At 37.7% G+C, this 16,273-nt stretch overlaps 1 protein-coding gene across 1 annotated transcript in view; it reads left to right on the top strand.

The window, feature by feature from the left end:
- The window catches only part of LOC109997916 (CUB and sushi domain-containing protein 3), a 221,823-nt gene extending 206,024 nt beyond the window's left edge, over positions 1-15,799 (top strand). Inside the window, exons 64-70 of the mRNA XM_065958064.1 lie at positions 7,081-7,260; positions 7,741-7,806; positions 9,741-9,899; positions 10,289-10,401; positions 11,159-11,246; positions 12,422-12,563; positions 13,293-15,799. Coding sequence (XP_065814136.1) covers positions 7,081-7,260; positions 7,741-7,806; positions 9,741-9,899; positions 10,289-10,401; positions 11,159-11,246; positions 12,422-12,563; positions 13,293-13,452 — 908 coding nt within the window. The 3' untranslated portion in view covers positions 13,453-15,799. The remainder of the gene's footprint in view (positions 1-7,080; positions 7,261-7,740; positions 7,807-9,740; positions 9,900-10,288; positions 10,402-11,158; positions 11,247-12,421; positions 12,564-13,292) is intronic.
- Positions 15,800-16,273: the final 474 nt, after the last annotated feature.

Genomic DNA, 16,273 nt, shown 5'->3' on the forward strand with positions numbered 1-16,273 from the left:
TTTGTGCGTGTGTGTGATTGTGAGAGTGTGTTTAGTAGGAGGAAGTTTTAAAGAGATTGTGTAGCCATGAATATGCGCATCATGCTGTCCATCATACAGTTTATTAGTTTCACTTAGCTAAAACTAAAGTAGCATCTTACGGGATCATTTCTTTAAATCCCACATTCATGAGGGTAATCATTTTCAGTTTCTGTTGTAGACAGGTGTTGATTCATCTTGAAGGTCATTTTAGAGGCTGTAGTTTGTTGCCCTGTTCATTGTATTGCATTATGCCATGAGGTGTCTCTAATATGTAGACCCCCCTTATTGAAACCAGTGGGGTCAATGTGGGGATGTGTGTAGGCACAGCTCGTACATTTATTGAACTCTCAGATTCACTTTTTAAAAAGCTGCATACATAAGATATAATTTATTGAGTGAATCTACAATCAATGTCATTTGCACTCCGAATAGCGTGCATTTTACATTCTTACACAAGATTTAACACTAAAATACACGATAGTCTTACAAGAAGTCATGGAGGTTATTTGTTTATTGATTTACTTAAATTTTTTAAAGATTTTCTTTCGTGCTTTTTATGCCTTTTTTTAGAGATAGGACAGTGGATAGAGTTAGAAATCAGGGACGATTGAGTGGGATATGGCATGCAGGGAAAGGAGCCACTGGTTGGAATCAAACCTGGGGTATCAGCTTGTTGGACCATAGCCTCCGTACATGAGGCGCGCACTCTAACCACTAGACTACCAGTGACCCCCTTAATGATTTATTGTATTGATTTGTATTGATACATGTAGATCATACACAGTCTCTTCCACTCTGCTTTATGCATGCACCTGTCAAAGTCTGTGAAGGTGATAGCCCTGTCCTGTGAAACACACATTTTCTCTGGGCCAAAAGATAATACCAGTAAACATGATAATTCAACAGAAATGAAAAAAGGACCACTAACTGAGGAGATGAACTATAATCTTTGATATTTAATTTCCTTAAAGTCACTTTCAAGTTATCAACAACCAGTTGTCTTGATTCCCCTCTGAGGAAACCTAATGCATATTAATGAAACTTTCATTATTATGGAAATATATGTGAAGAATTGTAGCATTGCTTTTTGAAAGGTCGAAATAAGACGTTTTTATCAGCCGCATCTTAGCATGCTGCTGCTGCTGGGCAGAGCAGAGACACAGGCTGAGATCAGGAGTCGAATCCGTTCTTCACTGCTGATTGAGGATAGTCAAATGTGCCATGCTACATGTTTAAACATGATGTCTGGAGCGGTATAAAAGGTTATGGAAGCCAAGAACTGACGGTCATCAACTGAAAAAAACAATGTATGTTAACAAACTCTACATAGACATTCAGCCAGTTTGACATAACAGTAGTGTATTCTTCTGAACAGGTCAACTATTTTCTTACTGGTGGTGTTATTTTGTATTAAATGCAAAAACCTTGTTGAAAGATGTGTTTATTAATGAATAAAAAATGTTTAAAATACTTTTATAATAAAAAAGTGAGCTGAGTAGAACAATAGATACAATTTATCTATATCAATTTATACAATACCCATGCATACACTTCAGTTCAAATGTCCTGTGCTGGGAGCTTTCTGTATTTCCTTTATTCTGGATTTGTGTACAAAACAGCATCCGTATACTTTCACAGTGGAAAATGTAAAATAACATATTTTATACCCATTTCACATCAGCGTGTTTCAAAGCTGCCCACTGAGATGGCAGTCTGACTGCCAGTCCAGATTTCATTTAGAAGCAAAATGCTTTGAAGCTTTCAACTTCCCTTACGCACTCGGTTCAGCAGGTGCAGTCTCCACATCGGGTTTGTCTGTCTCTGCTGAGGGTGCAGTGTGTCAGGAGCTGCTCTCTGGCTCTGCTCCATCGCCTGTGGTGGTTTGAAAAATGTATTGATTTTCCTCTGCCCTCGTGCTGTCATTGTTACTGCTGCAACTAAACTAAAGACATGTATCTCTGACGCTCACCGGATAACTAGGAGCCCAAACGTTTATGAATAAAATCTCAATTTGATCCGAAACTTTAACCTTAAATCACCTTTTTTCAACCAGACGCATCAAATCTGAGGATGTGTTTAGAAGGAAGCAAAACTATTCTTTAACTTTGTAAAACATAACTACTTTAACTGGAAAGTTGTAGAAACAACAAGTATATAGTTCATTTGTATTTTATTTAAGCACTGATTTCAGCTTAATCTTAATACTGGTACAAGGAAGAAACCCTCCTTATGTTATGTTATGTTATGTCATGTTATGTTATGTTATGTTATGTTATGTTATGTTATGTTATGTTATGTTATGTTATGGATAGAGAGAAACATAAAAAATAAAAAAGGACAAACTTAAAAAACACTGGACAAACCACGGACAAAAAAAACTTCTGAGGCATACAGAGCCGCATGTAACATGTCAAATGAGTTGTTCTTGCATCAAGCTGGCAGCCTTTAAGATAAATTCATGAGGAAACATTGTAGCAGATTTATATAACTGCCACTATTTTTAGTTCATGTAAATTTGATAGTAAAGTTATCCATAAATGGAGATCCATAAAAGTTCAACCAAAAGGTTAGTGTGTACTTTTGCTTTGAAATAAAACTATGAATTCATGTTAACTCTGCTGATATAAAACATTCTTTTATACATTTTTTGCTCATACGGCCCTGAAGATGGACAAACAGAAATAGGGGCCGTCTGGCCCATAATACATAGGGGGGAAGCAGTGGTTAGGTGTATGCATTGAATATGAGTACTTTTGTATGGATCCAGCACTCCGTGTTGACCCTCGGTCAAAACAGTAATAAATCCTCTAAAACACCTATCTCAAAGATTAAATGGTCCTCTGTTACTGTGAAGCCCCTAAAATGGATTTACACGTGAAGCCAACCAATCTTGTTCTGCTGCTGAAAGCAAAAACCTGAAGGGATTATCAACACAGCACTCCATGTAATGGATGCAATGGACAAGTCACGTTTAATTTAACTGAAGCTCAGTCATGTTACCTTTCTATCTGAATAAGGCTTGTGCTTATGGGTGCATTACACATATCAAACCCACACATTTCAGTCCAGCTCATTTTACTATTTTGAAGCTCAAAAATGAACAGTGTTGTGCCTCAGTGCATAAACATTTGAAATTCTGAGCATGCTGACAAGTATAACGAGTTTAGGAGGTTTTTGGTTGAGCCTGAGCTTAGAATAAAAGACTACCAGTGTTAACACTGTGTAAGTTACCAAACTAAACTCATGACGAGTAAAGAAAAGAAAAGAAAAGAAGAAGACACTGTTACAATTAAAAAGTTAACTTTGCGCTCCTTATTGTGCCCTTGCTGTTTCTGTCTGTAGCTGGCTGACCTCCATCAGCAGGGCTGTCTCTGTTTGTCTGCCTCTATCTGTCTCTATCTGTCTGGGGCCTTAACTAATGCAGTCTGTCTCTATCAGAGATACCAAGTTGAACTAAGAACACTACATGTTGTTGTGTGACAGAAGAAGCCAATGTGTCTTTTGAGGCCTGATGTAATCTCAAGAGAAAAAGCCGTTGTGCTGTTTGAAGTGTAAATAAACACGGTACTGTCAACGGAACTTGATGAAGGATATGACATGTCTTTGATACAACAATTCATTGGCCTTGTAAGTGTCTTCTGCATTCATGGTCTACAAACTCGACAACCACTCTGGACATGGCCTGACAGTTTGTCATTTTAAATGGGTTGCATAGACTGGTGCTCAGGAAGCAAGGAGGCGGTTGACTGAATAATTTAATTATTTATTATTTATTTATTTCAGTCCCAAGACTTTATAGCTACAACTTACTCTACAAATCAGTTTTTCTTGTACCTTGCAGTGTAAAGAGTTAACACGTTACATTACCTCAAGGACGATTTATGAACTACTTAAAAAAACCTCTTATTTACTGATCCCCCGTGTTTCACTGGCTATAAGGTAGGTAAGAGTTCACTGCTGGATTTAAGCATGCAACTCTAACCTTCATGCACCTGTTTACATTCAAAGCTTTTACTTATTTATTGACTTAAGAGGTGCAAATAATTGTCAGTAAAGAAATTGAAGTACTGAGTCAACTTCTGTGCTGCAGTAACAGTGAAAAGTAGAAGATCTGATGTGTGCGAACAGTATGAAGGTAAAAGTAGCCATTGACATTTCTGCTGGCTGATTCTATGCAAACTGGACCTCACCTCCTATTTGTGAGAATATCACACTTAATGATGTGTTACTTCAAATAAAAAAAAAGAACAATGAACATTTAATCTGTTCCATGTTGAAATGTCTTGCTGCTCTGAATCTGCTAGTTGGAAGATGGCTGGTTAACTTTCATCCATGTCTCTCGATCTTCTCTGTGTTGGATTCAGATATCTCGTTTATTAGACATCCTTTTATGTGCTTGATCAATGGAATAACCATGAGACACGCCAATAAATGATGGATTATTTCATTATTTTCCCTTCCGTTTAGGGAAATAAATGGTTTTCATTTTGAGAAGGCGGTGTGTCGTAATGCAAAAACTACAAATGATGGATAATACCTCTTAAGAGTGTTGAGCTACATTTAGCTTTAAACTCACTTTACTAAACTTTATCCTTTATTTCAGGCCCATACGTCCATATCAGAATAAAAAAGCATAACCCTAATACAATGAGAAAAGGATAGTTCACATGCTCACAGTCATCAAAGGAATACATTGTGTCACTAAGTGTGGGCTGAGAAAGCACCGATATGATTTCATTTTTTTAATCAAACAATCAAAACATAAATTTGTACATAAAATTCTCAGTACAGCTACAGCATGAAACCTGGGAACATTATTAGTAATGAACATATGACCTGCACTCACCCATCTTGGAAATTTGAGGAAAATCCTTAATGCATCATTATATACCCCGTGCAACTTCGTCATCTTAGCTTTACTCTAATTACACCACAATTGAGCAGTATAATGTGGAGTACAGTAAGCTCTCAAAAGCTCTTTTTTAACACACTGCGCACATTGGAAAACTTCCTACATTAGCTTGTGCATACAGTTTGCATTCCTGATAATGTATCCCATATATTTGACTTTGTCGACCACACTAAGTTTGTGTTTTTACTATCATTATGACTCTTTCTACCTTCAATCTTAATGTCATATTGTAGCAGACTCTGAGAAGTCGTTGTAGGCCAGCATATAGTGTGACAAGATGGCTAAGTCATAAGCATACATCAGGTGTTTATGAAGTATATCTCCCACCACACATTCAGATCATCAATACACTAATTAAACTGGAGAGGTGTCAGAATTCTACCCTGATCCATTAGTCACAGAGAAGGGTGCCGCTACTCCTACCCCACATAATGCAATATTCTCATCAGTTAACGATACCCCTCGGTTTTGTAATTTTATAAACAATGTAGCATGATTCATTGACAGCTTTGAATGCTCCTAGGAAACCCACACATATTGTGAAAGGAAATTTAAAAAATGATAACTTTAACTCTGTTAAAATGTAGGGGTAAAACTAAAAGGTTTGTTAAAATGCTGGAAAATGGAGTACGGATACATGACTCCTTTAAGAAGAGGAATAAAGTATCTCTTTGTTACGTCCCACCTCTGACGTACTCAGATGGAGAACAACCAACCTTGATCTTTTATAAAGCCCAGAAACTGGGTTTCATCCTGGCATCGTTTGCCGCCTTACTGCCTCTAATGCCATTAAGACACCATGAAGGACCCATTTGGAGCTTTGACTCAGTCGCAGCTGTCTCCCATTTGACATCTGGCAACATATTCTTTCATTCACAAGCTGAAAATAATTTAGCTATTTTCACATTATTGTTGACGCCTCAGAGCCTGAATGTTCAACCCCTCTGTGTTTTGGTGGTGCGAAGTGATTTGCATAATATTTTGTTTTGTTGGGTTTGTTGATGTGAAAAATTAGACTAAGTATACTCAACCCACTCATGAGCGAATGAACATATTTAATATGTTCTATAAGCAGAGGGTGTTTTGGCAACAGAGCAGTAACAGCTTTTGTCTCAAGTTTCTGATTCAGCAAAAGCTTTTCAGCGCTGTCTGAGATTAGCATGTCACTACCTTTCTGCTTTCTGAGACGGAGTAATTTGATAAGCTAAGTAATTCTGAGCCAAGAAGGTCAAAAATGAATCAGAGTCTGGAAAAACTCCAGAACCAACAAGGCATATTTTTTAATGCCTTTTAAGTTAAGTTTTTCAGTTAGACCACTTTCTTTGTAAGTCACATGAATGAAATGAGCAATGGTGGGCACTTGAAAGCCTTCTATTGACCAACTATTTCATTCAGCCATGTGCTTCAAGTGTTCACAAGTGACCTTGCAAACTAAAGTACATGTTCCTACTCATAACGGGAAAAATTAGATTTACAATGCCATCACTCAAGCAATGCTTTGCAAGGCCGCTGGTGAGTTTAGTCTACTTGGTCCCAGCCATGAAGATTATGAGTAGTTTTCAAATTGCTGATTAAATGCAAACCAAGGATGTGGGTTAATGCTTTATAATTATGCAAACAGTAATTATTTGATTTAAATTCAGTTCTCATTTTCAAAGCATATTCGCCTTAATTTGAGCAGTGTATCTCCCAAACCACAGGTTGCCATTTTTATATTAGAAAGAAATCAGACATACTAAAGTATCAACATGCTCCCTAATAGCTGCCCAGACTCAGTTAAATTTAAAAATCTGTGTGCTTCCTTTTCCTATCCTCTTTTTCTGACCTCCCCAACCTCTCCATTTCTCTCCCCCAAGTGAGTGCTTAATTATCTCCCTGTGTATCTGTTCTTGCTCTTGTGTGTATTTGTCTCCCCGTGTGTGTGTGTGTGTGTGTGTGTGTGTGTGTGTGTGTGTGTGTGTGTGTGTGTGTGTGTGTGTGTGTGTGTGTGTGTGTGTGTGTGTGTGTGTGTGTGTGTGTGTGTGTGTGTGTGTGTGTGTGTGTGTGTGTGTGTGTGTGTGTGTGTGTGTGTGTGTGTGTGTGTGTGTGTGTGTGTGTGTAGATAGATGTGTTTGTACTAATGTGTCTGCCCTCTGCTTCCTCTTCAGCTCACTCCTGCAAGCAGCCGCGGAGCCCGGCCAACGCCGACGTCGTGGGTCTAGACCTGCCCTCCTACGGTTACACTCTGGTGTACACCTGTCAGCCAGGCTATTTCCTCTCCGGGGGCTCAGAGCATCGGGTCTGCCGCTCCGACGCTAGCTGGACTGGCAAGGTGCCTGTCTGCAGAGGTATGTGGTTGGCAGAGGTGTGGGGGCGGATGATAGAGTTGGCAGAAGGAGGAAAAGTAAAAATGACTGAGGGGAGATTTGCAGGTGTGTAAAGGTGGAGAGCAGAGGGGTTACAGGAGTGTAACCATGTGTGAATACCCTATGCACTTCAAAATCTGTCTTCTGTGACATTTGCTCAACTATTCCCTGATAGTTAAGTTAATCAAATATAATGAGACACTGTGGTTACTGTGATGTTCCCGGTAGACACACCTTGTTGATGTGCTGTCAGCTAATTGCAACATACCCGGTTAGATTCTCTTTTAGCGTGTGCTGATTTCTCAGAGTTTGTAAGAACCGTATCACCAGAGATCTTTACAAATAGAAGGAAGGTTTAATGCAGCAGGCATGTTGCAAATACTTTTCCAACATCCTACAAGTGTGAAGCCTTGCTGTCTATCACTACATCTTTGTGACATACATATTTATGTTCTTTTGCAGTCGGTTCCAAATCACATGAGAAAACTGTCAAACCCGTACCAGGGACACCAAGCCCAAAAATAAATGGTGAGTTTTGAACTTGCACAAGATGTGGAAGGTGAATTAGCATAAAAGCTGTGTGTCATTTGCATGAAATACTGCATGTTCTGTTACCTCTCTTTTAAAGTGTCAAGTGTTTAACTTTATCTGTTATAAAAAGTATAAATGTTTAATAGAGAATTGAATGTAACAGCAGACGATTAAAAATGGTCAAATATAAGTGCAATTGGGTAATTACTAGTATTACATAATAGGGCTGTCAAATGATACATTTTTAAAATTGCAATTCATCGCTGAATTTCAATAGTTAACCATGATTAATCTAATTTTTTATTGCATGTTTGAAATTCCATCAATCACATTTCAAATGTATGCTTTTACATTTATAAGCTACATTTGATTTACTAAATGTTTGGATTGAACCTGCTTTTATTTTGAAATAAAATACAGAACTTCCAGTAGATCAAAAATTACAACTTTAACTTACCGTAACCATGTGAAAAGGAATGAAAAGAACAAGTAAAAAAGTTGAATGTCACGAGGTGGATAGTACTTTTGACTTGTCAACAGAGCTGTTTGAGAGTTTTTTTTTTTAAATGAGGCATTCAAGGGCACTGCATTTTCGGTTATTTCCATCACTCTAGCTGCAGGAAGATGCTATGGTGGATTAATTACGGAACACTGAAAAGGACAAAATTGCATTGTAATAATGTGATTAAAAATAATTAAGGCATTCATTATTTTAGATTTTAAAGTTCATTGAGGTTACCTGGTTGTGCTTATGTCCATTTTTACACAACCCTTCTTTTGGGTCACAGTACCACAAGATCTGACAATTAATGACTGACCTTCAAGTCCCCCTCAGGATAAATTGTAATACCTTTAATGATTCTCTGACTTTTCATTGTCAGGTCCATTTTATTTACCCCCTACTTTATTCTATTATTATTATTTTTATTTATTACAATGAATACATTTTATTTCCAAATACTAGAAAAATAAATGGCTTACTATTCAACTGTACTTTATGCATTTGGCTTCTTAGCAACTATCCATCTGTCATGCTGATCTAAGATGGTTAGAATGGTAACTTGTTGCATGAGAGCAATGTCATTTTGAACAAGTTAGCATGCTAACATTGGTAAGCTCATTGTACCTCTACACACTATAGTGAAGAACAGCTCTCACAGAGCAGCTTGCATGGTTGTAGACTGTAAATCCAGTCAGTGGAACAAGTAATAGCATGGCTTCTTCATTGTATGTCTGAGATCAACAAGTACATTCTACTTTACTGCTGCCATTTAGAGCAGTATTCTTCCTGTATACAGGTAACTAAGTGTTCGCTGAAAACAGTCTAAATTTAGAGAGCAAGAAGCTAGCAAGCTCAGTGAGTCGCAAAATAATAACACCTAACTCCCCTTTCCACCTCTAAAAGCTTCACATGTTGTTGCCAACGAGAACAGAAAAGGATGTAGTAAAAACACGGTAATTATTCTGACTGTTATCAGGTTAAGTTCAGGGACTTGCTGAAGACAGTAACCTTTTAGTGAACATAATTGACTCGTATTTTCCAAGTCAATAATGATCAGTGGATAATGATGCGCTTCAAAAATGCTGCAAAAAGTTTTATCAGTTGAATATGATCTTAAAAGTCAAGACAAGTTTGCAGGGAGCGCAGAGTTATCTCTTGCAGAATGTACATAATTATCATTAATTGGGATTGTCAAAGCATATAAGAAGCATGATAATATTCAAATGGGATGAAGAGACTGCTATCAGATGAGTGATACGTTGCTTGCATTTTAAATTGTATTTCCATTTTGCAGTCTGGGTTCAAGTATTCAGCGTTCATTTAAATGTAATAAAACTGGTATTAATTAGTATCTTTATAAAATATACATGTTAGCCACTGTTGGTTAATTGCATGATTTTAAGTGTTTCTTTATCTTTCTCTCCTGAAGTTCCAGACGATGTCTTTGCCCCTGATTTCGTCTGGAAGGGTTCCTACGATTACAAAGGCCAGAAACAGCCAATGACTTTGACGGTCACAAGCTTTAATGCCACGACAGGAAAAGTCAATGTAACTTTAACAGACAGCAGCATGGAGTTTCTGCTCTCTGGTGAGTCATCTGTACATCATCTGTCTTTCACCTCTTCCCCTCCTCCTCCCCTCTCCTTCTCTCACTACCTGTGTGTGCCACTTCCATTTATTTTGGGGGTGCCTCGTGTCAATCAGTCAATCTCTAAGTGATCTCATGCATGAGAGTGGAAATTAACTATTGGCTTTAAAGACGGATGTATTAGTCTGGGCTGACTGACTAACTGCCCACTCAAGTAGTCATTCATCTCCTCCCCTCCTCCCTCAGATGATTTGTCATCTGTTCTCATCTTGTCTTTCACTTTTCTTTGTTTTCTCTTCCAACTTTTCTCTGATTCTTTTTATTTTATTTTCCCCTCATCTCATTCTTCTCACCACCTCTTATTTTCTCTCTCGTCCTCCACCTTGTAGGAGTGTACAAGCGCCAGGAGGCACGCTTAATGCTGCTGCTGTACCAAATGAGAGCCCTGGCCCACAGCTCTTTGAACAGGATTACTGATGAGACCTGGGCAATGGATGGATTTGTAAGTATACACAGGAATTTACAGCAGCTGGCCAATGATGTTTTGAAAGTAACCAAAAACTGTGACTGTCTTTTTCACCCTTCATTTGTTTATTTATTTATCTCGTAGAATATTACATGCAATGGGGCTGAAACTACTCAAGAGCCAAAATAAGCCTTCTTTGGACTGAATCAAGACAATGTTTTCTCATTATGAGTTTTTTTATGATCCTACTTACTATGCCAACAGAGGGGAAAAAACACAATACATGAGAAGAAAGTGTGACAGCCAATGGAGTAGTCATTTCCTGGCTCATTGTCTGTTTTTGTTTCCATGTATTTACATTGGCCATACATCATAGGCAATGGGGGGGGCCCTGTAGGATCCACTTGAGCGTTCCCACATTGACAATTTGCTGAATAAGCTCCGACACACACCTGATATCTAAGAGACTTGAAAGAACTGCAGAACAGTTTTTGTTGGTTGAATCGAAGGTCCTCTTCTGAAATAAACTTCACTTAATAATAATGTGTGACAGGTGACTGCACATTAATGAGCTAATGATATCAGACTCTACTTCCACTACAGAGAGGTTTCAAACACAAAGGTGTTATTTCTGAATGTGGCATGTGGTGATTATCGTGCATAAAAAACATATACATGTTTTTTTTATGTGGTGTGGACAAGACATCACGCTCTAAGGTGTCAAGAAAAATATGATCACTGTCATGCAGCACAACACATTGTTTTTAAAGCTGGGTGTAATTATCTCCTCCAGGTTTCAGCTGAGCCTGAGGGGGGCAGCTATGTGTTCCAAGGCTTCATACAGGGTAAAGACTACGGACAGTTTGGACTACAGAGACTTGGTATGTGTCTTCCTATGTGTTCACCGCAAATCACAGTTGAATGTATGCAGGCGTGTGATATGTGACATTACATTTAGTTTGCAAGCTGAGTGTTATCCAATGTGTACATTTACATAAGTGTAATGAAGACTTGAATCTTAACTTAAAATCACTGTGAAGAGCAAACGAGGGATTCTGTAAGAACACAGAAAATGATTATATCAGATTTCAAATAATGATTTTTAAAACACGTTTCTTTTTGTTGATGAAAGCGTCTATTGTCATCATATTGTCAAAACTGTGTTTTAATAAATCAATCTTTAATGACAACTTTAATTTATAACTCGTTATAAAACCATTTTAAGGCTTATCTAAACTGAAGCAACCTGTGTTCAATTTCAACCTTTGACCCTTTGCTACACGTCATCTCCTCTCTCTCCCCTGCATTTTAAATTTGAATGTATTTAATAAGGACAATGTGATAAAACACAGTTTTAATATATAACATAGAGTTTAAAGCTATTACTAATTCCCAGCTCTTGTCCCTGGTTGGGCCTTTGAGTTAACAACAAAATACAACATCTGTTAACATAAAACCACATAACACTGTGCTATATATTCCTGTCACTCATCTGCTGTCTCCATCCATGCAGAAACTGACCACAATCAACCTTTACAAAATGAACTGCATGATGATTTCTTTGTGTTGATAGCAAACACAAATTTAAACTGCGTTGTCCCTAATTCTGCCAGTCTGCCATCCATCTCTGCTGTCATATAGCATAAAGCAGATTATTCCCTCGTCATTACTGTCCCTCATTTCTTTGTGCTCAACATTCCTGTCGTCATCATCTCATGACTGTCTTCAACACGATTATCACAGTCACACTGATCATTATCGGTGTGAGCATTATGGTTGTCTTCTACATCAACTGGCTGCCGCGTCTTTGACTTGTCATCTGTGTGATCATCTTCCTCTCCATTATCATCCTCATCCTCATCATCATCATCATCATCATTATCATTATCGTCAACCTCAGATGATACGTATCTTTTTATCTTCCTATTTTGTTTCTACACTTTTTATTTGTGCTATTTTGTATATATGGATATTGTAAAATATGCATTCATAACACATTCTCTATTTTGACTATTTGCCATCGTCTTTGGCTAAATGTAACATTTTTTTGTTCCAGGTTTGAGCGTGAGAGAGAATATTACACTCACTGACCCTGAAACCAACGCCTCCACAAACAGCAGCTCTGTTGCTGTTGCTATCCTAGTGCCTTTCTTTGCCCTCATCTTTGCAGGCCTTGGGTTTTATCTCTACAAACAACGGTATGTACTTAACCTCTGTGGCGTCCATAGTAGCTTAGAACCTAAATGTAGTAGCTGTCATATCAGCGTATTGTTAGAAAGAAAGTAGAATAATGTCTCATGTATGGGACCCATGTTGATAACTTAACACAGTTTAGAAACAAAAAGTTTTGAGAGAGACTGATTTATGTACCAAAGAAGATTTACATCAAGATGAGGTAGATGGTGCCAGATGGTCCCCATCCACAGCATGCTTTACTGCTGTGAGGTGCATCATTTGAAACAGTAGCTTAATTGTGAGGGACTTCAAAGCATGATGCAATAACAGTGTAGGTGTTACAATCCAAACCACATTACACAGCTGCATAGGTTCGACATTTTTTAATGAACACGACTTTGATGTAATATGTGATGAGCTGTTCAATATGTCCACATTCATCTGAGCTGAAAGAATGGAGTAACTTGTGTATAGACAGGTGGCTTTTGTCTTCATTTAAATAAAACACCTCTCAGAACATTTCTTCATGGAGAGCCTGTGACATGCAAATACTGCTCACATTTTGTAAGATGAAACTGGCATAGGTCTTCTCTGACTGATCTTTTCAACAATAATTACCATTCAGCCTCATTTACCTGCTGCAGCTGCCCACACCAAGATAATGGAAACATGTTTATGGGATTGAAAGGAAGGGAAATCATTTGCGTAACTGTCTCTCAGCTAATATGCATACCTGCATTTGTTTCCTCTAGGAAAACGGATAAAGCTCAGTACACAGGATGTTCTGTCCACGAGAACAACAACGGACAGGCTACGTTCGAGAATCCCATGTACAACACAAACACAAAAGCTGCTGAGGGGAAAGTTGTCCGCTTTGACCCCAATCTCAACACCATCTGCACCATGGTTTGATGTCTACATAGTGTGAGGGAGAAACAGAAGGAGAATACAGAGGGAGAATACAACCTCTCCTTGTTTGCTTAACATGAATATATATAGACATTTCTATTTTTCCTCTTTCTGAAGACATAAAACAGAGACACAGTATTGCTCAGAAATATAAAGCACACTTTCGGCAACATTTACTGCAGTTGCAATCCATCGTATACAGGATCTCAAAGATTAATGAGAGGAAAGGGAGGGTCCCACACCTTCCCAGATCTTCCCGTGGTATGGAGAAGAGACGTGTTCTTTACACTCTGTGAGTGTTGGCTTTATGAAAAAATAGCCTCTGGCATATAGATAAAATAGAGTATTTTATGCTCTGAAGTATAAACATAGAGGGGTTACATCACATTGCCAAATGAAAAATGTTACTTCTTCTTTTCAAGAAAGCAGCCCAGATCTAGACCCCTCACTTTTTTGTTTTCTTTGTGTTTTTGTTGTTGTTTTTTGTCTTTTTTTGGATTTGAGGAGCCTCTTGACTGTGAGCCGATCGATGAAATCTTTAGTCTATTTTCCAAGCAGATGTGTTTTGAGAGAATATGAGAAAGGACGGAAGAAAAGTAACTGCCCTCCTTTGAATAGCATCAGTGCTGTAGACTTTTCCAAGTTATGTGATCAATTATATCTTAACTGGATGGTACCTCATTCTGACGAAATGTACAGCCGGGGATTTAAATACTGAGCCCAAAAAAAAGGTTTTCACTGCTCTTTCAAAAGCCAGGGCTTTTATTGTTACAGTGCAGGTTCTCTGAGAACAATACATTTTCTTCACGAGAGATGTAGTCAACGATGGGGTTCGTTATCAGGTTGTATGCAATTTGTTTATGACAGAAATGTTCTGTAAGTTCAAATTGTTCTGCAGTTTGTAAGTCTAGTCAGAGGCACACTGAACCTTTTATGGTTAGGTTGGGCTGTACTTCAATTATTTATTTTTTCTTAAGTTTGACTGTTTTAGGATTGTTTTGTTTTCAGTGATATCATTTTTTTGTCCCAAAAACACCAAAATCTGGAGTGAATTAACCCCAACCTTGACCCTGTATATATCATGACTTTCAAAGTAGGATCACCTTGCTTCATTATTTTATGACAAAGTGAAGAATCATTGCACAGTACCTACAGCTGGCCAGGTTTCCCAGAAGTTAATTTAAGCCTAGATGTTGGTAAATCAATATCACATATCGGTAGATAGTCTAATGAAGGATGAAGCTTGTTGTCTCTTTATTTATTTTTTTGTTTATAAAAAGAATTGACAAAGTCTACCTTATCCTACTTGTATACCAAGACAGACCAAATGCAACTTCTAAATCATGTCTGGCCCTTGATGAACTGAGCAGTGTTTGTTGATCTTTAATTCTTTTGGGAAACTGTGCCTTAGTCAGTAAATATCTGATTCACCCTCCTACTCTGAGGCACCTGATAGATACTTGGTCTTGGCCTATTTTATGACACCCACAGTTCCACACAGTTTAATTTTGTTGTTACTGAACCATCAGCTTCTGCCAACAAATGTACAGAAAACATGAACAAATTTGCACACTTAAAACATGAGCCACATGAAGTATTTTACTATCATCTGAGTCCATCCATGTTTCAAAATGAACTTTGACACTGTCATCACATTTCTACATCATTGCAGTGCCTTGAAAATGTATGGGCATATGTTTTTAATGAAGACATACCATTTGTTGCATTAGTAAAAGTGTACATCAGAGTAACTTATCTGCACATTTAGCAATGGTTTAGCTGAGTGATGTCAGCTCAGATGGTCATATATGAAGAGGTGTGTTTGAAAAGCAGCTCATAGTTTCATACCTGTGCATGTTGGCAAAAAGTGATCCAGTATAGCAATTGCTGCTATAGTACTTTGTACCACTACGTTGATTCCTGTCATTGCTCTTACATTTTGTACATTTATACAGTTTTGATACTTGATGGCATTCTTTGGCAAGATGTCTTGTGTTATCAATATGTAATATATTTTGCGATTTCATATTTCTTATGGAAGAGAAGAGAAAAGCATATGGAAAAAAAACTATATATGGAAAGTCAGCCTCACCTCGGACTAGAGTAGAATGCTTTTAAATGTACCACACAATTCTTTTCCTGTTGAAAAACCTGTGTATATGAATCTGTACATATAACAAAAGTTTTGTAAAGAGATATATTTTTTATGAAAATAAAGCATTTGTAAGTTATTGAAAATGTTGTGTAAAATTTCACATGTAAATGTCATGTAATATCAAAAATGTTTTGTATTTTTTCTTTATCAGCAATGTATAAATCCTTAATTTATATATAAAATATCAAATAATGACCTTCGATTTTGCTATTCTGATTTATTAAGAGAGAGCTCACAAAAAGTTGTAGCCTTTATTTTGAAAGTCCGCACTCTGCTCCATTATTTGTCAAGGAAGAAAAGTCTGCAGTGAAGACAAGACAGCTCGGATTACTCAGTCTGCTGCTTCTTCCTTGTGCACCTTTACAACGTTTTTAATGAGTTTTCCACTTGCTGACCACTGCTCCGTTTAGCCAAAAAAAAACCTGATATTATCTCTGTTCAAAAACACTGTAGACACTGCCTGAAGAAATGCATGCTGCCCCAAAATCCTTGTTAAGAGCAACACCTGATGTGAGCAGAAAGCCGATCTCCGTACTTTTTATAAAGAAGTGCAGTTGTTCAATTTTTTTGACTTTTACCATCTCAGCAATCAAACTGCAGCATGAGCTTCCCTTTGTCTCTGCTGTGATTTCAGTCTCATTTAACCTCCCTCTCTCCATCACTGTCACG

Source organism: Labrus bergylta, chromosome 8, assembly GCF_963930695.1.
Source record: "Labrus bergylta chromosome 8, fLabBer1.1, whole genome shotgun sequence".
Taxonomy (NCBI): Eukaryota; Metazoa; Chordata; class Actinopteri; order Labriformes; family Labridae; genus Labrus; species Labrus bergylta.